The 25,085-nt window shown below is 40.9% G+C and overlaps 1 protein-coding gene across 1 annotated transcript in view; it reads right to left on the reverse strand.

Annotated features, from left to right (window-relative positions):
• Positions 1–25,085, reverse strand: part of nell2a (neural EGFL like 2a) — an 82,047-nt gene that overhangs the window by 15,790 nt on the left and 41,172 nt on the right. Inside the window, exons 13-15 of the mRNA XM_079346857.1 lie at positions 23,889–24,014; positions 11,858–11,980; positions 10,109–10,204 (exon numbers count right to left, since the gene is read on the reverse strand). Of these exons, the coding sequence (XP_079202983.1) occupies positions 10,109–10,204; positions 11,858–11,980; positions 23,889–24,014 (345 nt within the window). The remainder of the gene's footprint in view (positions 1–10,108; positions 10,205–11,857; positions 11,981–23,888; positions 24,015–25,085) is intronic.

Raw genomic sequence — 25,085 nt, forward strand, 5'->3', positions numbered from 1 at the left:
AGCAGTTACCTGTAGCAGTAACATTCCTGCGTTCATTGAAGTCGAACTGAAACCCCAATTTCAACACTGATGGTTTTCATTTACCTTTCTTAGTAGTTAAGTAGGTTGATGTTGAAGGAAGGTTTATTTTTATTTTTTTAATTTTACATCGCTGTGAAGTTTGCCTTTTTTATGAACGAAAGACTCCATCAGGAAAATGACTACTGACGCAGTTTCACTGTACCGGCCGTGTTATCTCAGACTTGGCGTCGCTTGTTTATAACACAATGATGAGTGTCAGAAACTCAATCTGTTTTTCTCTGAGTGGGAGAACAGATGCATGTGTGTGAAGGACAGTTGAACAAAATAATATACATGTCTATTATAATAAAGTCGTATTTGGTTGCATTGAAAGCGGGATTAAGAGCTGAACTCATCAAAGCATTTGAATAAAAAACTGTTAAGATGACCCTAAGGCCTGTTAGGTTGTCCCTTCTCTTCTATTGCTGTGGACATGTTTTCTGCATGCGCCTTTGAATTTGAATTTATTCAGCAGTGTTCAGCTTCCTTTTCCATCGAACACATGCACAATCCACTTTCCACACACCCAGGCACATACACCACTCCACTAATATCCAAACCTCATCTCTTTTGCAATTTAATGTATTTTTAATCAGCTTAATAAATTGTTATTTTGGTGTCTCTCCCTTTCAGTCGGTCATAAAGTAGCAAAAATAAATATGTATTATAAGGAGTGATAATGGCAGGGGAACTCACAATACAATGTTATACGTAATACATGGCCCATTATATGGATGATATAACTGCTGATATAAGCACTGATTGCGTAATAACTGATAAATAGACAATCATATACTGCTGCATCATGATATCTGATCAGCTGAAGAATATAAACGGTAACGTTCAGGATCAATCTATTATTCACTGCAATTTAGTTAGTTCTCCTCTTATCACGCTTCTTCCCCTTCATTTCTTTGCAGCACTGTCTGACATCATCTCGCTGCCAACTTCTTCTTTGATCCAACTTTCAACTTCTTCTTTGGCTAATTAACTGCTGTCCACATTACCCTCAGTCATGTCACAGGCGCCAACACGAGGAGTCATGGAAGAGAGATGAGGAGAGTCAAATTGGCAGGGAACTCGGTGAAATTTAGAGCACCATTTTTTAAAGTTAAAATATCAATATTTGGCTCCAGCTTTTGAATAACTGTCCCATAAATCAGGGTAACTACATTTATCTGGATCAATATGTTACCCCTACTCTATTCTATTTGGCGTATTATTTTGCAGACCCACTGTCACTCGTCTGCGTCTTTAACATGTTACGGCCCCTTTTGAGGTCTCTGTGTTGTATTACTGCGACTTTGAGTTTTAGGTTTAACTGTCCAGCTTCAGCAGCCAGAGAGAAGGATGGTTGTTGAAAAAGCTATCGGTCATTTATATCCAGGACAAAACAGGAGACAGTAGGAGCACCAGTTTCGCACAGTGGTTAAATTTCAGGTCAGATGGACATGTGCTGTTACCCACAAGGCAGCAGCTTGCCTTGGTTTGACTCTCGCCCTCAACCATTTATCGCATGTCATCCTCCACTCTGTTATCCCTGTTTCTGACCCAGTCCATGTCCTGTCCTCACGATAAAGTCATGCATAAAATCTCGTGAAGAAAAGTACTGTAGCCCGACAAAGATAGCGACTTGTAGAGCATTTATAGACCACGAGCTTGATATTCCTCGAGGAGGAGATGAAGACACAGAGCTAGTGATGTATGCAAAGGTCGAACTGAATCCTCTGATAAACAACAATGACAAAGTAAAAGCATTATAAGATGATAGTATTCCAGCAAAGTTTAACAAGCTCTCTGAATGAAGCCAACAATTGGTTAATTTGGGTGCAATTATAAGGACTATAGCGTTGAGCACGACTCACTATTTTTTCTGTCTTTGGATGTTTTTAGTTCAGCACGCAGTACTTACATTTTGGAATGTGCTGGCCGTTTTCATATTACTGTCAGTCATTAACACACTGGACATGGACCAGTTTATACAAATAGTGTTTCGTAGACTTGAACTCCAAAGCACGTAACCCTAAACAGGGAAACAGTGGCTCTGAGTGGTTCAAGCACAAACTTCTCGAAAACGACAAATAACATAAAAAAAATTCCACTTTTGGATATTAATTTTATTTTCTGAAAAGGGAGCAGAAGACACATCGTTGACTGAGCAAATCTGGACGCTGCAGCAGGGGGAGAAACATTTCATTTCCATTGGCCTTTCTAGCAGTGAAGCCCCAGCAGCAGGCTATCCCTAGGAGATGTGTCATTTAGGTAGAAGCAGCAGGTTGTGCTCAGCTAAACGTCGACTCTGGCCATTAGCCGGGCCTAATTAAGACACACTAATTACGAGTGATGGAGTGAGTGCTTTGTAAGGCCGTCTCTAAATAAATAATGAATACATAATCACTGTGCTTAAACAAGCCGCTTGAGCTTAAACAGTCACAGGCCCCCGGGCCTTGTGGGTAGATTGTGCGGCAAAGTAGAGGAGAGAGGGAGAGCTGCAGCGATGCATCATGGGAGCTGTCAAAGGGGCTGGGAAAAAATTAATATGGTTTTAAATATTCACTACCTCTGCCTCAGTGTCGGGTGGGAGGCGCCCTGGGGAGGCTTCAGCTGTGATGGGCTTGAGCTGTTTTCTTTTTGCCCAGCATTATTATGGATGTAACGCACACTGTGGTCATCGCTGTCTTTAAAATGACATGACAACATAGCAGCAACAAACTGCTATGAAAGTCATTTTACTTCGGACAGTCTGGTTTTACGTTCACATTTACCACGTCTTACACCTCGTCTATCTTTGCCCGGCCACGTTTTCCCCCCTGACTTGTTATTTATCTGTCTCTTTAGTTTTTTGTTTTTTTTGTCTTTTTTTCTAAATCGCCGACAAGCCTCGAATCAATGTAAATTAGATCTGAGGGAACAAATTGTTTGTCTGGCCCTGTTTGATTCTCTGTCCTAGTCAATAACCCAGTGTGACCTCAAGGCTTCACACTTCTCTACCCACTTTTAAGATTCAACACGGAATCATTGACCATCCTCCCCATCCTCTTGCTCTTTTCCTTCCATTTTTACATCTATATAAATCACCTCCCTTTCGCTTCCTATCCTGAACCCCTTTTCCTCTCATCTTTTCTTACGCCTCATCTGCTTTAACGCAGTAGTAAAATATCCTCCATTTGCTTCACTTCTCAGCTACCTCTTTCTCGTTCAATTTTCATTTCCCTCTTCCTTCCCTTTCTGATCATCCTTCGTTTTTATAGGTTGTAAAAAAAAAAGTGTTAAATATTTCATGTGCGAAACACAGAACATGGAATCTCTGTTGAAAAGGCGGCGTCTCACTCACATGAGCACAACGTCTCCTGTCTTAGCTCACTTTTTTTCACGAGAGTGTCAACGTGGAAGAAGACATGCGCTGGTTAAATGATCACGATTTGAGAGAATGAGTTTTTCCTTCTAATAAAACATCAATTTACAGTGTAGGTGTAATACAACAGAGCTCCCTGATGGTGTTCTTGTACATAACCCTTTAGGAGGGTGTAGGAGTCACTAATCTAAATAGCATCATTAACACCTTACATAAAACACTTTTATCTTCTTGTCCTCAAAGAACACTGAAGATGCTAAAATAGCCAGAGTGTGATTTAGAGCCATCGATTAAAAGTTCTTGCAAGGACACGGGACGGCAGATGAAATAAAAGATGACAGTGAGAGGTGTCCATCCACAGCATCTGATCAAACACTCTTCCCCCCTGAAGAAGCCCCCGGTGTCCTTTGCAAGAGAACAACCAAGGACAGCGGAGACGGCCATTAGTTTCAGAAGTGACAGCTTAGTGACAAAAATGCTTTAACTGGTGGCCTGGCACCCTAACAAGCTTAGAGGAATTTGAAACGGGGAGATAATGAGCTGCAAATAAAGGAAATACAAAGACTACCTCCCCATTCATCTCAGAGCAGCAGCTCAGATATTCAGTCAATAAACATACGTCAGAGGCTAAACAGAAGGGAAGCTCACAGATGGTGTAACCAATTATATCATGCTAATATCCTGCTAAAAGTCAGTACAGTCCCAGTTTCTTACAGCACATGTCAGTAATGATAATCATACAGTTGTGAAGATTCTTCTATTTGAGGATCTATTTTCTGAAAAGCATGAGAAGTAATGACACTTGTTAACTTCAGCATGACTTAAAGTCTCCTAAGTGTTGTTGATGAAATCACATTTCCAGCCCAGACATGTCCAAACTGTAAAATGCTAAAGCCCACTTTGAAAACCGAATATATTGTAAACCGCTAATTAAACAGTCTTACCTGAGACTAAAATGAAGTTAATGGTAAATAATATGCCAAGATTAGATTTTGCTGCACCAAGCTACACTTTTTCAGTTGAGCCTTCTATATTAATTTGATGTATTTAATTTTATTTTTTTGGGACAGGGATGTTTACAGCTATTTAGATATACAGAGTTAGCGATTAGCTAATCTACGTCTGTAGTCCCTATACTTTAATTCCTTCTTGAAGTTATCATTCACTCGTCAGTTGAACTCAAATAAAGGCACTCAAAAGGTTTCGCTTCATAAAAGGATCGTAGAAGGATTGACATGAAACGGTAAAGGGGCGTTTGCTGAAAAGTAAACCCCAAGAAATACACTTTAATGAAATCTATCTGATCAATGACTCTTCCCGAACAGGCTGTTTGTCTGACGTCTAGGGTATAAAGGTCGTTCAGTTGTTAGACTGTTAAAACAACAGTGCTTATTTAACATACAGGCACAGAAACAACAGAGTGAGGCAGAGAGGCAGATCTTACAAGAATATATATCATCAGTAAACTGACATTTTTGAAATATTAGCATGGCATACTCTCAGCCTACCTGATTTATGACTCACAAGCTCTCAGGAGAACTACAAGATCACACGGGAATAAAATGAACAACGTGCAAACAACATGTTTTGTTGTCCTTGCAGGGTCGATTTGCTGTTCATTTGGTGCCTGTTTACACATAATGTTGATAAAGTGATGGGATATACAATTGGGAGTTTGTATATTATAATGGTTTATTCTGAAATTGAATGGATGCACTCAGCTTAAAGCTGTCTTACTTCCTGTCCGGGACAATCTGCTCAGTTCAGCTTGAATTGAAATGTAATGTTTTATGTAAGTTTCAAATTTATTCAAATGGAGTAATTATATAGCGGAAGTAAAATGTCATTTTCAAATCAACAAAATGATTTCCAAATCTATATTTTGGTCAAATGTTGATTTATAATTAACAAATCAGTGTCAAATAGGGGTCGTGCCCACCCTGTCAGGGTTCCATTCAGAAGAACAACCCACTAACAATAATGTGATCACTCACATTAATAACCTCTCTACTCCACCTGCTGTACTGTCACAGCCCAAGTCAGGGCCGCAGCCCAAACTTTGGAAATCATTGGTTTAATCGAAACTTGAAGCCCGGACTCCAGTGACTCTGAGTGTGGAGAAAGTGGTATTCCATGAGCAAAGATCTTTAAATGCAATCACTTCATCATTAAATAAACAGCCCTAAAGGCTATGAGAACGGAAATGGAAATGACCCTGGACATGAAGATTTTCTGTGATCCTTCTTTCAGGGAAATCTTATAAAATAGATGATTTGTGTCAAAAAGCCATGAATTGTGCATGATCTGTCAATGTTCAATGCCACTCTCAACATCACTGGCTTTGCAATGACATCCCGATCAACCTTCACAATGACAACCACACTTTGATGGACAGAGGTGCAGGCTTAGGGATTTTGTATTTTGTTCTGATTTTTCAGAATGCCCTTGAAGTAATGGGGATTTTGCTCACATGTGCCTCAGCCTAAGCCTCTCAAAATTAAATTAATCTCATCTCGTCAGAGTTCCACTTTTCCTAATCTTCTGTTTTGTCTTTCAATATCTCCTCTTTTAGTATTCAAGTGATTTTAGTCACCTCTGTGTGTTTTTATTCATAACCACAATTTGAAGCTCAATTCGGGCTTAAGTGCAACTTCCTGCAGCTAATTTGTTTGCACACCATGGTTAAGTGGTCTATTCCTCGAAACAGCAATATTTATCATATGAAAGACTGCGACAGGAAGCTCTGATCATTGACTTCAAGTGAGGCAACGTTTTCATAATGCACTCAGTAATTCCAAGTTCTCTATTGTTTTTGTTTCATTTATGCGTTTCAATGAAGTTAGATTAAAAGGACTAGCCAGAGTTTGTGCTTTTGTATCTGCTCATAACTGCTGCTCTCAAAAATTCACAGAAAATGTTAACAGATGCTCACTGAAATGCTCTTAGAAAAAACAGCCACCAAAAAAATCTATATTGGGAAACAAGGCCTGTGGCAGTACAGCGGGGCAACCTTACTTCTCTGCCTGCAGCTCAGACAAAAAGCACTCAGGATCGAATTGGACAGCGGCTGAAATTTCAACAGGACACAATGTGTGTTGATTTTTCCCCATCAGAGAAATTCAGCGATCAATCACACAGAGCAATGACCTCACTCAGTCTGTGAGGCGTTCAGACACTTGTTGTAAAAAAACAAAAAAACCACAAGACTTCAACAGCTTTATCAAGTCAACAACTTAATGGCATTAGTAGAACGTTTTATTATTCCACATTTTCCAAGCCAAAGAACAAATGGACCTTAAAATAGCCTCATTTCTAGCATTTTGCCATCGCTCACCAAACCCACACAAGGACTAGCGCAACCCTGGGGCTCCCATGTTGACTATGCGGCGTGTTCGGGGCACACATTACATGGCCGGCACTGCGTACATTTATATCCATGACTGAAGAGAATGTGCCCTGGCGCGGATGCATCCTGCATAATTCATGACGTGTCAGAGTTCTCCACTGGCTGGTGTCTGTCAGCACTGCACGTCCCATGTCCCTCCCCATCCATTCTCCCTGAATAGTAATGACATGCCACCAAGCACACACACTTCCTTAGCCACATGAGATTATAATGGAAGCCGAAAACACACTAATTGTGTGCAAATAGCAGTACACACAAGGAAACGTGAAATTCTATCAATTATACAGCGCCTGAAAACCGCCGTACAACAATCAAAATGCAGATGTAGGTTGACAAATTGCTTGTGCTTTCTTATACATGATTGTGTGTGCTCATAGGTGTGCGTTTATGTATCCACGCTGCTTTAAAGAGCTCCTGTTCTGTGTCTCATGACAGGCAGTCAGTCTGCCGCTGCAGCAGCAGAAGAGCTGGAGTCCCCGGGGAGGCCTCTAAAAGCTCACAGGGTTCTGTGTGTCCATGTGTGAGTGTGTGAGAAAGAGTTTGTGTGTGTGTTTGTGCGTGTGACGGGGGTGGGGGTGGGGGTGGGGGGGGGCTCCAGACTTAGTGAAAGCTTTTTCGTGTTCATCCAGCCAGCCCTGTCTCTCCTCCTCCACAAGCCTCATTCCGCATCCAAATGCAGAGAAAACTCACTAACCCCGACCCTCTACCCACCCATCCCTCTCCTTGCATCTCCCAACCCATCGCTGCATCTGTCATTTACTCCCAACATCTCTGTATCTTCCTTTCCACTTCACCTACTCTTACCCCCCCCCCACAGTCGTTACCTCTTTTTCCTTTTCCCCTCGGAGAGTTTGCATCTGTCACTCTCCCCTGTACATCTCCATCTCTTTTTCCCCAAACTATTGCTCCCACAATCCTCCTCCTCCTTCTGTCCACCAGTAGAGCTGCATATCCAACAGTACATTAACCTCCATACATCTCTGTGAGCTCCCTCAGTTTCCCTGAATGGGAGCTCCTGTCATGCTGTGAGGAGACAGAGAGAAGGGTCCCCTCCTTTTCATACTGAATGACTGCTGAAGTCTCTAAACAGTGCCAGAGGCTTTAGCCTTGTAGCAGGGGGCCCTGATGGTGGATATGGACTATAAAACCACAAGTGCACGAGGACTGAAGCTGTCATGTTGCTGACTTTGACGAGACTGCGAAGGATTCAGATTGTGGGAGGGAGGAGAGAGATAGACGCGCACGCTCAAGCGGCAGATGTGGTGACAACTTCTTGTCGCCTGAAGCACAATTTTTGGCTTGCCTAAAATTGAATTCTAATCAGCATGAATGATGAGCAGAAAAAAACAGAAACTCCCTGAGCCATCCCCTGACTCCTGTCGGGGTTTGATTAAGATTTACACAACTGTATTTATGGCAAAACAAATTTTGTAAGGAGGGGTCTTCCAGTCACAGTAAATGGTTAAAATAACATCTGATAGAAAAATAGATATAGATAGATAGATAGATAGATAGATAGATAGATAGATAGATAGATAGATAGATAGATAGATAGATAGATAGATAGATAGATAGATAGATAGATAGATAGATAGATAGATAGATAGATAGATAGATAGATAGATAGATAGATAGATAGATAGATAGATAGATAGACAGACAGACAGATAGTTTTAATCCTGTAGCCAAAGTCATAAAAGATTTTAAACTTTTAATGAGGCAGTGTGCTTTGACTCTTCAGGATTTTATTCCCTTTCATTGACTCAAAGCTTACTCCAAAATGAACCTTGATTTGACAGATCTAAGGGAAATACTGTGTGAATAAAACTAACTCTAACCAAAGAAGTGTTTCTGCTCAACATGCATTCATTTATCTTTGCTTTTGAGATGTGTGGTGATGAATGGAATCACCTTGGTCGAGCAGCTGCACATTCTCAAAGATTTCTCCTTTGATCGACTACTCTGCAGATGTTTTTTTTTTTTTGAGGCACAGGACGCACAAAAGAGAGCAATGCCGGAGAGAGGGGAGAAAGACAAAGGCAGGGATCTAAAACACTATAGAAGGTAATGAAATGTGTGATTGCCTGGACCGTGCCATTAGTGAAGGACGAGGTCCTCAGAACCTCCTCTGCTGCAAAATGGGGAGGAGGATAAGTCATTACGGGTAGGTGTGTTAACACATCTCTCAGTCGCTCTAACACACACTCACACACAGACACACACACTCCCCTTTCTCAGCATCTTAGAGCCACACCATGGGGAAATTCATTTACCTTAAGACGGGCAGTAAAAAGGACACCTCATAAAAAAAAGGCCCTTTATGTGCGATCAATACTTGAACCAATGAGCAAGCAGAGAGGCTCCGTTTGCTTCAGTCAAACACGAACGCTCACGCCGAGAGAATGACTTGACTTTCTATCAGCTCGGCCGCTCGTCTCATGAAGGACACTCGAGGAAAAAGGTTGAAGCGGGTTATGAGAGTGGTGCTGCTGCTGAAGATTACACATACAGTGAATCCTTGCACAACCACAAGGATTACGGTCTTTCTTGGTTACTTTAAATCACCAGCACTGCAGGGGAAAACACACAGAACAGAAATCCAAAGCCTGGCGTCTTATCTGCACAATGTGTCTGACATATTTCCATGCATGAGAGCAAGCAGCGATATGGTCTCTACTATAAACACAGGCCACCTTAATACTCGCTGAAGCTATCACGCCCTATCTGATACCGTACATGGGGAGGTTTTTTTTGCAGGTGTAATTTGGATGTGGCACAGAGCCGATGTGGAGGAACACCACGCTGATTAATATGGCCTGTGATATGAGGTAATTCCCATACTGCTGCTACTGCAGTTCAAATCCTCCATCGGGCCATTGGAAGAGGTACAAGCTCATTATTCACCATGCAGTGCCGACTCACACAGTTAGGCGCAGTGGCGGACACACACACACACACACAGCCATAAAAACACACACAGGGATGATATGAGAGTATAAGCACGGGATACATCTCTGTATTTACGGATTAGCGGTTCTGTTGGGGTCAGGAAGAAGACAGCTCCACAAAGGGAGAACTATCAGTGTTTTTAAAGAACAGTAAAGATATGACAGCTTATCTAAAGCAAACAGCATGTTTGGAACTATTTCTACGCTCTTTATATCATGTAAGATCTACACAAAGTTAAACACCCCCTCACTTCACCTCTTCCCTTCTTGCAGTCACAAGTCCTCCTTGAGCTATTTAGAGAACAAAAACAAAAGCGTGGAATCTGAATGAACTCTTACCTGTCTCGCATCTCTTCCCGGTAAAGCCTTGCTGGCAAACACAGTTGTTAGGTGACACGCAGGCTCCTCCATTCTGGCACAATCCATCACACATAGCTAGAGGTAGACGCCGACAAGAGAAGAGCTATTATTCACCAAGATTAACGAGCATTAACTATGTAATTAGACCAGCGGCAGCATATGTATTTGCATACAGAATAAGAGCTAATTTGGTGGCGTGATTCATTACGGGCTCTCGTAGTATTACTTGGAATGATTAATGCATCTCACCAAGGTTAATTCAGAAATGTTCATTATCCAGGCGTAAGCTCTTTGTTAATGTGTCCCCAAAACCAGGACAACTCATTGAAGATGACAGAACAAAATGGAAATAAATGAAAATATTTACATAAACCCCTGAACAAAGAATAACAAGTACTAACTAAATAATCCATACCCGGTAAAAAGGTGAACATATTTAGTGGAGCTTTTAGTGGTGGGGCACTCCGACAATTTATTAATGTTCTTTATTCTAAAATAAGGTCCAAGCACAAAAGGATGGACTTCCCAAGTTTGGCCAATCTTTAAAGGATGTATTCCCGTGAGCGCTGATGTTGTGCGGCCCAAGTAGGACAGAGGCTATAGTCCTCTTTACAGAGGTTGTGGGTTCAAATCTGACCTTGCATATTATCCCCCATTCAACGTCTCTTTTCAGCTGTCCTATCCAATAAAGGAAAAAAAGACAATGCCAGATCCAACACAATGACATAATCAATAGTGTTTTAATGATAAGTTGGTATATTAGGCTGAAGTTTGAAGTTATAATAAAGACAATTTAAAAAATGTCATAAATTGACACGTCTTTGGTGTTTGAAAAAATATATACATCAATTCCAAGCTTCACATTTCCTTTTTTTCATGTCAAACAGAACTGAATTGAACTACTATTAAAAAGGTTTTGAGCAGATTAATGAGATAAATAAAGTATGAAATTGTGACATCATTGTTAGTCTGGTTTATCAATCCAGGAGTTCATTAGAATAATCCACGTGGTCATTAAAGATGCTAATTATTTGTTTCAATTGTTGTTTAAACTATGATTTTTTGTACCTTCAGAAATCCTCTTCGGAAACACATAAGACTCTATTGAACTTTCTGATTAGCATGTGTGCTATTCCCTCACTAGTTCACCGACTGGATGTGTGAAATCAGTGCAGCACTCCCTTCCCATAGATATTTCCATCAACAGATTGATTAACCTTCTTAGGTCAAGTCGATTTTCTCGAAGGAGCACGGACGAAACACAGAAGAACAAACAAAGAGAGGGGAGGCTTTTTAAAGCAGTTTCACAAAGGGCTGCTCATGATGCTGTGAAGTGAATAGCCTTTACCTGGAGGTAATATCAGGATGAGCGTCAGTTCATCTAAAAAGCTGTTTAAAGGGAAGACTTTGCATGAACATTTCCTGATAAGGCCAGCAAATAAGTCCCCTAATTTTTAAGATTGGTTTACCTTTTTTCTTTCAAGACAGATCTCAGTGTAATGCTATGATCCTCAGAAACCAAAGTGAAGGTAATTGTATGTAAAGTTATGTTACATCAGTGTTAGATATAGAAATGTAATTAGGTGGAATTAAGGGTGAATCATATTTCGCCATTTTTGTTTAGAAGAAGATATAAAAATCTTTTTTAACCAATGCAATGGCAACTGGCAAGTCCACTTAAGTCTATCATTTGTTTGTGCAGTTCACCATAAACAAGGACGAGCTCACCTTTGCAGACAGTCCCGTTGCCGGTGTATCCAGGCTTACAGGAGCAGCTGTGGCCTCCGACCATGTTAAAGCACAGGGCGTTCTCATCGCAGTTGTGCAGCCCGCTGAGGCACTCGTCGTGCTCTGAAGAAAAGAAAACAATGAACGATTTTAAACTCGCAGGAACAGAGCAGCGACAACCCTGCAGACAATATGCAAATCAACATGCTAACAAGAAAGCAACCCTTATTTAAAGGACGGTGAACGTTCTTTTTTACTTGTAAATCAGACAAATGATAGCATCCAGCTGGTGATTTTTTTCACTTTCCATGATTAAAAAAAAAAGATTTGAAGCACAATGTTGGATTAAATGATTCGATAGTGAGACAGCTGTGAGTTTGGTAACAAGACACCAGTGACAAACAGCCGGCCGGAGGATGAGTCATTTCTCGATACCACATCATCATCTGTCAGGAGAAATTGTGTAAGACCTGTTTCTTTTTATTTTACTCTTGAAGAAGTCTTGATAATGAAAGGGGCTTTACAGAGCTGCTTAGAATAAAGTCATCCCAACTTTGTATTTTTTTTTAAATCTGGCCTTCAATTCAAGTGTTGATAAACTGCACAATCGTCTGTTCAGTGAATGTTGTTTCTATGAGTTTTAAAAGAGCATTAACAAAATGTCCCCTCGGAGCCAGGACTCCCGAGCTGTAATCGCTTCCGCTGCTGCTGCTGCTGCGGAGTTTGTGATACGGTTTGTTCTGAATATTCCACAGACAAGCTTGACGAATGGCTACAGCCCATGACGACACACAGAATCCAACTGGCAAACAAATCTCCTCTGCTCTCTTTGGAGAGGAGACTGAGGTGGCAGAATGAAATGTAATGAAGGCGTGGATGATAATCAAGCAAACACAACACAAACGTTTTGAGTGCAAATGTTGTCATAAATCCAGTGTTTAGTGAAGCAGAAAGCAAGTTTAAACAGTTGTATCAAGAGGGAAATAAAAAGTGATTGTGATCACATATAAAGTAAAACAGAGTTAGTTGAGTAAAAGCATTCACAAAATGCTAAAACCTTTATAATGGACGCCAGACAAAGAGACGCTTCAAAGCAGTAAATGTTCACGTCTTCAGATTGTATAGAAACCAAATCACATTTTTCTTACACAAGGCTGGTATCTGAAGCTGTCTAATTATAAATTGTACTATTGAGACATACAAGAGATGCATGTATTTGAAAGAGAAACACACAGCTAAGTATGGAAGTAAGTAAAAGGCATTTTTATAGCACCTTAAGAGCTGCCATCACAAAGTGTTCACAATAAAAACAATAAGAAAAAGGTGTTAAAAACAGATAATTACATAATAACAGAAAGATAGCTCAAACAAAGTCTAAAAAAATGGGTCTTTAACAGTTTTTTTTTTTTTTTTTTCAAATGGTCAACACAGTTCTCAGCTCCAGCGGGAGACAGGTCCAAAGTTTAGGAGCAACAGCCTGAAGTTTGAAGTCTACTGTGACAAACAACCAGGAGACCTGAAAAGAAGACCTTAGAGTCCTGCTGGTGTTATGCAGGTGCTCAGTGCAAAGACACAAGGATTGGAGTAACGTGAGACTTTTTAAAGAGATTTTGTTCCCAGCTTAGTGGTAGCATTGTGGATCACTTGTAGGCGTTCAACAATGTCATGCTAAGACATGTGATAAGAGAATTACAGTTATCAAGGCTCGATGAAACAAAGGCATGAATAATCATTTCTAGCTCAGCTCTGGACACAACAGCTCTGACTTATTACTATATTGTGTAACACCACTTCCACCACCCGCTGCTGCTCTCAAACCAGTCCACAAATCCAAATCATCCCAACCCTGATGTCCTTCATAAACAATATCAGTCAGACAATGAATCATTATTTAGCACACAGACATCACATAACAGTAAAGGTAGAAACATCAAAAAAAGGAAAAGAGAAATTATTTCCTTCTCCCCTTTTCTCTCCTTTAAAAAAAGTAGTGTCAATTAATTTTCCACTGGAGTCTGTTTCTGTGGATTACTCCTCATTAGTTTACAGCCTGAAAGCTGCCTTCGGTGCGTTGAACTCAATCCAGTCATTCTTATTACTTTTTGTGACCATGTATAGTGTAGGAACGAAGAGATATTCTTATTATTTGAAGATATAAAGCAGAAGTGATGCAGATCTTTCCGTTAACACGCTTTTGATGTGGTCAGAATGAATAAAATCGAAAGAATCATTACTTTGTTTAATCATCCCAAACTAAAAAAATAACTGTCGTGGGTTTTATTTGAAGGAAAAAAGATTATCTCCCACCACTCCAGATTCAAATTGGATCATTTACAGCCTTTTTCCCCCTGACGACTATAACTCAATTCCCCTCTTATAGAGGGAGAATTATTAAGTTTGACAATCTTCCCCTTTCTGTAAAGAAATAATGACCAAAAGAACTCTTTAAAAACTCCATCCATCATTGGCAACCTGCAGCCTTGATGCTATTCTTTCCATTATTTGGGTAGCATTATCCACCCACACAGAGCTTATAATAGGTACATAATAAAGACATTAACACTTTTTTCAGTCTGTGGGTTAAAGAGACAAATGACTCAGTGCAGAATCATTATCATTTACACTGTTAATTTAAATCCTTAAACACACTTGAAGGGTATAAAAACAGTAGACCATGTCTGACTTTATGTTTCCATTAACATGTTTCTAATTATTTCCAAAGAAGCAAAAAGCCACACAAATGATCATTGTATTGTATTCTTTCTGGTACTTAGCAATGACTTATATTAAGTCTGTTACTTTCACCCTGAACTCAACTGCTGTGTACCAACCTTTATGGGGAAAAGATTAATGTTTACCCCCTTTAACCGGAGTCACTCCCTCTTTGCTGACTTATTGAGCATTTCTGGTCTTTTTTCTCCTGAGCCTCCATGTTTGTTTACATGGTGAGTAAACCAAGTTGTTTTTTTTGTATGCCTGCTGCAACCTACATACTCTGACTGCAGAAGCAACTCATGCAGGAATAAGACTTAAACAGTTAGAGGTGTACATCATTTAAGCGCTCTCCACTGCTACATGGAGGAACGCTTTGATGCACGTCTTTCATCTGCCCCTGAACACAAGGCAAATCTTTTCCCCTCAGAGACACACAAAGGAATGCTCATGTACTGTGCTGTGGAGACTCACATTAATATTGCGCTGTGATAAGTTGCTTACCAAGTTGCAACGTCAGCTGCAGTTCAGGAAACTTTCATGACTTGCTTGTAACCTTTTGAAAAAAAATCCATTCATGAACAAAACAAAGACTGATAATGAAATGTTTGACTATTTGAAAGAGAGCTCTCTCTCTTTCTCTCATTTTCAAGTGCTTTTTTGTAACACTTTCCTAGCCTTTGTATTTTATATTTAACTGTTTATGGAGTAAATAATCTGTTATTAAAGGTTGCTAAAAGAAAAGAAGAAACTGAATCTCTTCAAAAAGATTAAAGGTCACATGTTATTCGAAATGCACGTTATCATGGGTCTACAAACCACCCAATCAAGAGACAAGTCCATCCTCTCCACCTTTTGCCTGCTCCTGTGTGCTCAAATAGGCTGTTTGGAGATTTTCCCTTTGTGACATCACAAAGGGCAGTAACCCTACCACCATTTGGGTCACACTAACACAGCTAAGTGTTTGTTCTGCCCCGTGAGAAGTCTGCCTTCTTATGGTTAACAATTGGGCATGGAGTGAGAAATCACAAGCCATTCAAGAGGGGTGTGGTCAAACTTTAATTTAAAGCTACAGAAGCAGCCTGTTCTGAGCAGGGCTGAGTTAGAGGGGTTAATAGGCACACTGAAATAGAGAATGAGAGTGTTTTTTTAAGTTCTTCTTGGGATTATTAGGTGGACAGCTGAAGAGAGTCAGGACATGTTGGGGCAAGAGAGTGGGAGATTACATGCAGCAAAGTGCAGAGGTCGGGTTTGAACCCACGGCCGCTGTAACGAGGACTACCGCCTCCGTACATAACCACTAGGCCATCCAACGCAAAAAAAAAAAAATCACGGTGTTTATTGAACAACTCAGAAATGTTCAACATCTAGAGATACATTTGTTAAAGTCGAGATGGTTCCAGAACAAAATGTCAACATAAATAGAATCATTTTTAAATGATTTTTATATTGTGAAAAAATATGATGGCACGAACAAAACCTCGGTGCTGATGTAGCAGCGATAGCCTGGACTCTTTCAAATTATTCAAGTGAATATCTGGAAAATATATCCATCTCTTTCAGCCTCTTGTTTTTTTCCCAACAGTAAGTAGATCTCAGGAGCAGTTCTCAACTGCAGAAATACAATATTTTAGTGAAACACCTCCTCTAAAGCATTTTGCCCCAAACTTGGAGCATTTTAAATGCATGCAATCGTGGACTACAGTGAAGTTGGAGGCCTAAAAGGCACCTGAAGAGTGAGAGTATCAAAAATGTGAATGCTTGTTGCAGGAGAACTGATGCGCATCATCCATTCCTCTGCCATGATCCAATCCATTATATCTCCTGAACACACCGTGGGCTCATCCAAATTGAAAGTGACATTGTGATGAGCTCCTCCGTCGAAGGATTGAAGTATGTGTGCCTGTGTATGTGTGCATGTGTGTGTGCCTGTGTATGTGAGAGAGATTGAAGGGCACTTAGGAGGACCTGCTGCTCTGCTCTTGTTGCTGCATCACACACAAGGATACACACTCACAAACCATGCTGTTGGGCAGAATCAAAGTTGGCTCAGAGGCATATAGAAAGAGTAATAGGAGCACATAGAGATTAAAGAGAATGTGGTTTTTTTTCCCTCCAAGGTCGCATCTGTCAGAGCAGCCAGCCGTCCGAACAGACAGGACAGCAGAGCCATCAGAGGCTCTTTGTGTATGTGTGTTTGTGCACTGTGTGTATAATTAAGTTTCATGTTGGTTACTTTTAATTTACGTTACTAAGGAATTTAGGTTTGTTGGACATCTGCACTCTGAGCAAGAAACTCTAAATTGAATCATAAACTTCATCACTGAAAAATGTGTGTGCGTGCGTGTGTGTGTGTGTGTGTGTGTGTGTGTGTGTGTGTGTTAGCGTGAGAGTGGTGTTTCCTCGCTGCCTGCTGCTGCTCACACTGCAGACTGAAAAAACAATCAATTATGTAGAGCCTGTCATCGGGCATCTCTCTCCCGCTCAAGCTGCCCGTTTCTCTTCCTGCTCGAGTCGCTCTAACTTCTGCCAAAACAACAGCGGCTTCAGCAAGGTCTGACCTCAGGCTGTTTCCTCTAAAACATTTTAGATCTGGTAAGCAGAGAGAAAACAATCCTTTCACCACTGGCTATATGCATTTGTCTGTGAGAGGGACAAAGCACCGTCCGTACACAAGCATTTGTACTGTCTGCAGCTTTATATGCTCCCTGTTTTGTCTCTCACAACTTCATTACTACTCTAGGGCTAATAAGTTCTCCCACTTGTTCACCGGCTTATTGTGTCTGTTTTATTAGTTTTTGATTTTTATTTACTTCAGAAAACTGAAGACTGCTAAATCCCCAAAGCTACTCATGCACTTGGTATCGAGCAGTACGTGGATGTTCGACAGTGTTTATAGCATCTTATTAAGAAGTGCTTCATTAATGTCTTCTGTTGAGTGGAGCTTTATTGTGTGTCTTTTATGTGTGACTACAGATGGAAATTAGCGACTTGGGACTTGAAACCCTCTTTTCATTTTTCTTTGCATAATTGATCAATTTCATTGCACACTGTCCCTTATTTTAATGAATAAAATAAACGAAACAAAAAAAGTGAGACTGGTAGTCATGAACCAAGACTTGCAGCTAACAGCTAAACTTGCCATAATGCAAGCTGATTTACAAATTCAGCTTATAATACTCCTACAGTTTCTCACTACAAGTGACCCCTTTGAGTTTGACAGATGTTGTGCTGATGCATTTTCACAATCTGCCATTTATGACGAGAGGAGGAGAATAGTGATACAGCAGAACACAACATAGAATTGGCTTTGCAAATGTTCTATGAGTTTGGTTCAAAATCAAGACACAACTTTTTATTGGGTGACCCAAAAAATATCCACAGATCATCAAACGGCAAATATACATTACTATTAGCTTCCTATTTAACAGCAAATAAATGCTTGTAAGTCTAAAAACGAACCACGCAACTCAGTAATTCCAACAGAACACTTGGAGGTTGCAGAAAAGATCCTGAAACTTTGTCATCCCCCTCCCCTCCCCAGCTGTCAGACCCTTTGAGCCTTCAGACTAAAAAGCATCTTTTCTGATCTCTGTTGTTGTCAAACCCCCTGCTCCACCTCTTGCCCCTGTCCATCCTTTTCTACCCTTCTCCGCCCAGCCCTCCTTTCGTTTCCCTGCCTCGGGAGCCCAGGTCTGGTTATCTCAGGATTAGAACAAGGACACACACACCTCTGGCATGAGCACACACCTACACAGGACACACACACACACACACCTCAGGACAGCCTTCTTTAATAACATTCAAAGGGAGAGCATAACCAATCCACTACCTTTCATGGATTAGCTGCTAATCTCACAGAGCGAGGAGCACCTCGGGCGCTACGGGGAAAATACGAAGAGTAGAGGGGAAGAAAGAGGGGGGGATCTTGACCTTCAAGATCAAGGATAAAGTTCCAGTCAAATAAAGGGGGCTTAAAAAGTTGGGGATGTTTCTTTAACTAAAGCCTCGACTGAATTCAAAGCCACGGACATTTGGTTGGACATATTTCACTTAAAGAAGTACACAAAGGCAGCATGTTCCAGCCGACCACCAGCTGGGATCTGGTCCCGCGACCTCCCTCGTTGCAGATGGTCTCGATGTAAAATACAGACTTATGTCTGTACTCGCCGACCCCCTGACAAGCGGAGGAGAAACATAACCAGGGTTCCATGCTGGTTTCGTCAGGGCTTAAATCTGCGGATCATTCCTTTAATCCACTATTCTGCACATAAACACTGAGCCATGAAATGAACTACAGTCAACTTAATCCTCTTAACCAGGCAGACAGGTTCTCATACCACACTGTAAAGCATGTGGAATTATGGCTATCAATAGTGGGCCATTGTTTCTGCTGAGTTTGCAATTGGTTAATTGGTGAAAGCCATTGCGGATGATAAAGACGCTCGTATATCACACAAATGTACAACGTCAATAGGTAGTGAAGGGAGGGGAGGGGCTTAATGTTTCCTTCTACAGCTGTAATATTTCTTCTGTGGGCAACTTAGAGAGATCAGCGCTCCCAGAGGACTCTTTTCAAACGGAAGCAGATGTTCAATCACTGTTAATAAGCTGTAGATTCCTGCAGCTACTAGCTTAGCATCCTGCTACTTTCATTGCCAATTACTGCCACCAGGACAAGGGAGGTGACACTGAACTCAGCGTATCAACACTTAGAAGTAAGTGTACACTGGTGACTTTTCCCGCATGCTTTAATTTTTCATTTTTTAAGCCCTGAATGAAACTGTCGACACCTAATTTGGCTACAAATCATCTTTCGGATGAAAAAAAAGGGGAGTTTTGCGTAAAGAAGTGATACTGTTTTGTGTGATTGTGATGGTGGATGTGTGGGAGCTGATAGTCCATAACTCACAGGGGAGATTACGATATTTGACGCAGGGAAAAAAGTCATTACATCAGGCCTCTGCAAAAGGCTTGGTTTAATCACACAAATTGACTTTTATAAGGCAATGCATTGCTGTGTATTCCACTCCTGTGACTTGAAGGCATTTTAATAGGAAACTACATAAATTATAGTGACACAGTTTAATCCACTGGGTTTGGGGGGTATTAATCTTCATTGTGAATCTGGGGAAGGAGTGCACAGTGGAGGAAAGACAAATGAGCAAAACAATAAAACTTGCCTGCAGCTCAGATGATGGGAGAAAAGAGAGGAAGTCACGTAAGGTACGCTCGCTGTCTAAGGATACTATGGAAACAGGCTGAGGAAGCACGCAGGTTTCTTTCTTTAGAGAAATCACAAGAGTAAAAACAACAAAGATGGATGCACAAACAATTCCTCTATCTCACTTCTAACTTGTTTATGCCTTGGAGAAGTCTGTTCATAAAAAAAGAGATAAAAATGTGACACATCCTTGTCTGTCTTTTATTATTTGCTGATTTGTATTGACAGGGGAGGAGAGAGACTCGACAGGAGGCCCTAATGGAGCAGGAAATGGAAGTTTTCACCGGGTCTTACAGCTTTAATTCAAACTCCAATAGCACAGCAGGAAAGCTACAGGGCTAAATCCTCTGGTGTGAAGCTCAGGCGGCAGTCAGAGCCTTCACTCTACTGTTGCCAAGTCAGTCTGCATTGGCGCAAATAGATTTTTTTTTTTTTAATCACAGACTCTGAGGAACCGCAGCATATTACCTCCTCTAAAGAGACGATGCACACAGGGAGCTACTTAGCATCATGTTTAACAAGCAGCAACAACTGGTGAGGAATGAGGCAGATCTGCCTCATCACTGAAGATGACATTGTGTTTTTAGACGGACCGAAACATTACATTATGGAAGGATTACCGACTCAGATTTACTCAGTGTGCAGTCCTACATTTGTCATTGTAACGAGGCAATAACTTTGGGAAGATGCTGTACAACAAATGACTTTACAGTTGGCTTTACAAAGCCTTCCTGTGTGAATGACAAGGCAAAAACATTGTGTTTTTTTCTATAAGGGCATGACTATGAGTTCATCACATCCCATGGTATCGAGACTTATCCACATTAAAATGATTCTAAATTTCTGTTCAGCAAAACAATCTCTAACACGGAAGTGTTTGTGACAGATACAACTGCAACAAATCCCATTTGGTTATAGACGTGTTTGCTTTTTCTCCTCATTTAAAAAAGAAAAGAAAAAAAAAGTTAAGACGCCAAAAAATGACCTTGAGAATTTTTTTCTAAAAAGATCTGAAGTTTAATTGTAAAAAATTCTGAAGACGTTCCAGTTGTCATGGTTAAAGTGAGAACAAGTGACAGTGTGTCAGAGCGAGGGAGCAGGATTTCTTCTTTCTTACTTTAACAGTCAGATTTAATTTAACACACCTGCCTTAAAGTCTGCTCTATGTGCAAGGACAGTTTCATTCCCTTGTGCCTAAAACTGCTTATTATAACATGAAACTGAAACGTGAGCAAGAATACATCATTTTTTGCTGAACAAGCAACAAAGGTTAAGCAATAAAGTACTAAAGGCTTTTGGGGTATTAAGGATAAACTCAGATATTCAGTATTGAGGACAATCTCTTTCTTGTTATCTTTTTGCTCTTACCATGAAAGAAGGTCCATCTGCTTTTCTATACTGAAACAATGATGTGTAGTCTAACTAAAGCAGAGGTGCTTCTTGTCAACAGGCAAGGCAGGTGACTGCTCGGGGGCCCAGACCAGTAGGGGGGCCCTTGACGGCTCACAAACTTAAACCAAGCAGTGGCCCAAAATGTTGAAATTTTGCATTGACAGCAGGAAACCTCCCTAATGGGCCCCATCTGACAGCACTCACTTTCATAGCCTTGAAAAGTATTGCATTGGTTTGAGGACCCCCCCAAATAATTTTTGCCGAGGGACCCACCAGAATCTAGAATCACCACTGAACTTAACCCTGTAATGGTTTGTTGGGAAAGGTCTTTGTTTCTCCTTCCAAGATTCAAAATTCAATTCCCTGTAACTCACTGTAAGTGTTTGGTAATGTTCCAGGTGTGAGCACTGCAGCACAAAAAGCAGTGAAGGTTTTCCAAATGTTAGTCGCTACTCGTGATGCCTCCAGCATTAGCCAGTCCCTTGATCGAGACTGATAATGATTTTCAGCCTCAGCATACACTGGAGGGAAATTCTGTCCTCCTCAAATCAGGCAAAATGAATGTGTCCACGTGAAAATATATCTACCCTTTAAAATACATTTTTAATCCATTACACTTTTTTTTTTCTTTTTTTACAATTTCTTTGTGTCACACATGGTTTAATCGATCAAGAGGGTGCAACTTCAGTCCTTCCTCTTACAAGCAACCCAGCTGGTCTTATCAGCTGTAGCCTACAAACTATAGTGCGGGAACAAGCGAAGCAACGACCACAGTCGCCCACTAGAACAGACGGAGAACAAAAAAATGTGAATCATCCGCACAATCTTTCACAGGTTGATTTGGTTTGCTTTTAAAATTGATTTTGGTTTCAACTTTGATCAGGAACAAATTGGTCTACCGCCTCCGCTTACAGTCTCTCTGCTTCTCAGGTTCTCAGACACTCTCTCTCTCTCTCTCTCTCTCTCTGCCTCTCACACATAGACATACACCAAGTACATTCACACACCAGATGACGGCTTGAGACACACACTCACTCGTAAACACACACACACACACACACACACACACACACATACACACACACACACACACACACACACACACACACACACTTAAATCTATTTAGTTATCCAAAGTGAAGTTTCAAACAAATAAAAGTCTTTGCACCAACTACGGTAAGGTTAACACTTTTCAAAGTTGCATTTATTGGCATTATAAAAGAGTTCACAGACGTTGGCATTAAATAAATATGTGTTATTATGATGAAAAAAAATGTTTAACTAAGCAGGGAGATAGATGCACTTTATAATCTTCACAAAATGCATTCCAAAAATTGATTTAACATTTTCCCTGAGTCTTTAATCTTTTATTTTTCTACCGCTAGCTTTTGCTGAATCATAAAGTAGTAAAATACTGGTATTGATTTCTGTGTGTGTGTGTGTGTGTGTGTGTGTGTGTGTGTGTTATTTTAATTGGGTGCTACCAATCACAGCAAAACCAACGGGAGCAAATCAAACCGAGACATTAATCCCCAAGCATATTAAATGAAAAGACCTTGCATAATTGCAGCATGACGGTTTCACAGACAAATGTTTCTAACCAGGCGCTGTCTGGAGTTAGACGATCAGACAAAGGGAGAGGAGGTTTTGTATGTGGCTGAGGTTTGACGTTTGTTTTACAAGTGTTGTATAATAACTTAGTCTTTCATACAGGTGGGATGTTGTCTTTGTTCTGCACTCTGACACTTATAATTCTCTTTTTTGAAACTGCTGGTTATACCTGGTTGCCTTTTTTCCATGTTGCTGTTTCTGGAACTCTGTGCAGCTCAAGCAGGCAACTTCAGGTGTTGAAAATTTAAGCCAATAAGGAAGTGTAAAATCCTGCAGTTCGTCGAAGGTCTGCTTGAAGCTGGGTCCAAAAGCCCCGGAAGTCACATACAGACCCCATTCAGAAAGGCTGTTTTTACAGAATAAATTATCATGTTTACAGCTTGTTCCAAAAAAGGCCATTGGTCTAAATATAAGCGATGAATAAAAACTCAACAAGTGCAAAAATGCATTACAGTAATTAAGCGTAGAAGAGACGGCGCTGGGCTGCTAAATTCATCATAATAAAATGAAAATAGCATCCTCCAGTGTCTGACCAAAGATGCAAATGAATGTTTTGTAACCTGCAATAATGCGCTGAGGGGAATATAAGACGCTTCTCCTATAAAAAGTCCTCCGATTTAATCTCTCCATATCTACATGTCTCTGTATCCATACAACCACAACATAGCATCCTCTTGACTCCGTCATGAAGATGAAGACATACTTTTATTAGTCGCTTGAGGTGAGATTCAATGTCACGTTTCTGAGGCATGCTACACACACACACACCTACACACACACACACACACACACACACACACACACACAGGCTGAAATACACACACACCCATTCAGGATTATGCACTGATGGAGAGATGTCAGAGTGAGGGGCTGCACAAGGAGAGGGCGACCAAGCAGGTGTACAGTTCATTGCTCAAGGGCACCTCAGCAGTGCTCATACCTCTCCAGCTATACCAGACTAATTTCCAGACTTGATGTGCACCGAGACTTTAATAGGTGTCCCCCCCCCCCCCCCCCCCCCCCCCCACACACACACACACACACACACACACTTGATTCCAGCCTGTGAAAAAGGCCAGCAGAGGAACTCACCTGTGCAGGAGTAGTCATCGATCCTGATGTAGCCCGTATGGCAGATGCACATGAAGGAGCCGGGGGTGTTTACACACATGGTGTTCTCCCTGCAGTAGTGCTTCCCTTCAGCACACTCATCAATATCTAAAGAGAAGGGGGGGGGGGGGGGGGGCAGAAGGAGAGTGGAGGTGAATAAAAACTGGGTTACATTTGGACTGCTTTAACGTTTCTATTAAACCAACTGTAAATGCAAATTCAGGTCATCATTTATTGACGATTCCTTTGCATTAAAAGGTCAGCACGAGGTGAAATGTCATTGATATTAATAGGCCTTGACACAAAAATCTGTAATATATTTGTTAGTACATTAGAGACGCTCATGTGGTGCAGATCAAAGAATAGATGTCATTAGTATTCTACATTCATATCTCGAGCCTCAGACCTCCGATAAGAGCCCCACAATCATTCTTAACTTGCTTCTTTTTTTTTCTCCTCTCGAGCTAAGAGACATTGAACATGATTTATCAGCTTCATGAACAAATTATAAACTGAAAATGTACAAACTTTGCAGGTTTCAAGGGTTTTGGAGGTTTATAGCTGAGGTGAAAGAATGTTTCATATATTATTTAGCTAAATCTGTGAGGAGTTCTTCCCATCACGATTTCTTGCGTAATTCTTCCTTTTCCATGCAGAGAGGAGTGGGAGTCCAGAAGTGGAGTGGGAGAAAAGTTTGTGCTGACTTATTGTGTAGGCAAGAATGCATGTGGGAGACAACAACTGTTTGTTTTCAATGACTCTTCCTTCCGCCGCTGACGGATCAGACATTTCGCTGTAAGAGAGGGTGAACAGAAAGGGGGGCTATTTTCTTTATGAAGAAAAGCTGCCATTTCTTTAAGTACCGGGACCCATAAATACTCTGAATCATTCATTAGCAGGCAGAGCTGTCTAGTTTTGTCTCATCATGTTGTGCACAGTTAGAGTTGATGGTTGGAAGCTTTTTATATTCATTAAGGATATCAGAGCAGGCCGTAATTGACCATACGCAGACTGAAACATGTTCTTATCTGCAAGTCCATCTTAGATCTACTTCCTTCACCTTCGGACCTCCATCAGTGAGAAGAATACAGGGACTTATAATCTTCAGCACCAGAGCTGTTTGCTGCTCCCTTTACAAGTTACAAAAAGAGCTGAAACTTAACAAGCTGGTCTCATCGG

Source organism: Symphodus melops (assembly GCF_947650265.1).
Source record: "Symphodus melops genome assembly, chromosome: 6".
NCBI classification, from domain to species: domain Eukaryota; kingdom Metazoa; phylum Chordata; class Actinopteri; order Labriformes; family Labridae; genus Symphodus; species Symphodus melops.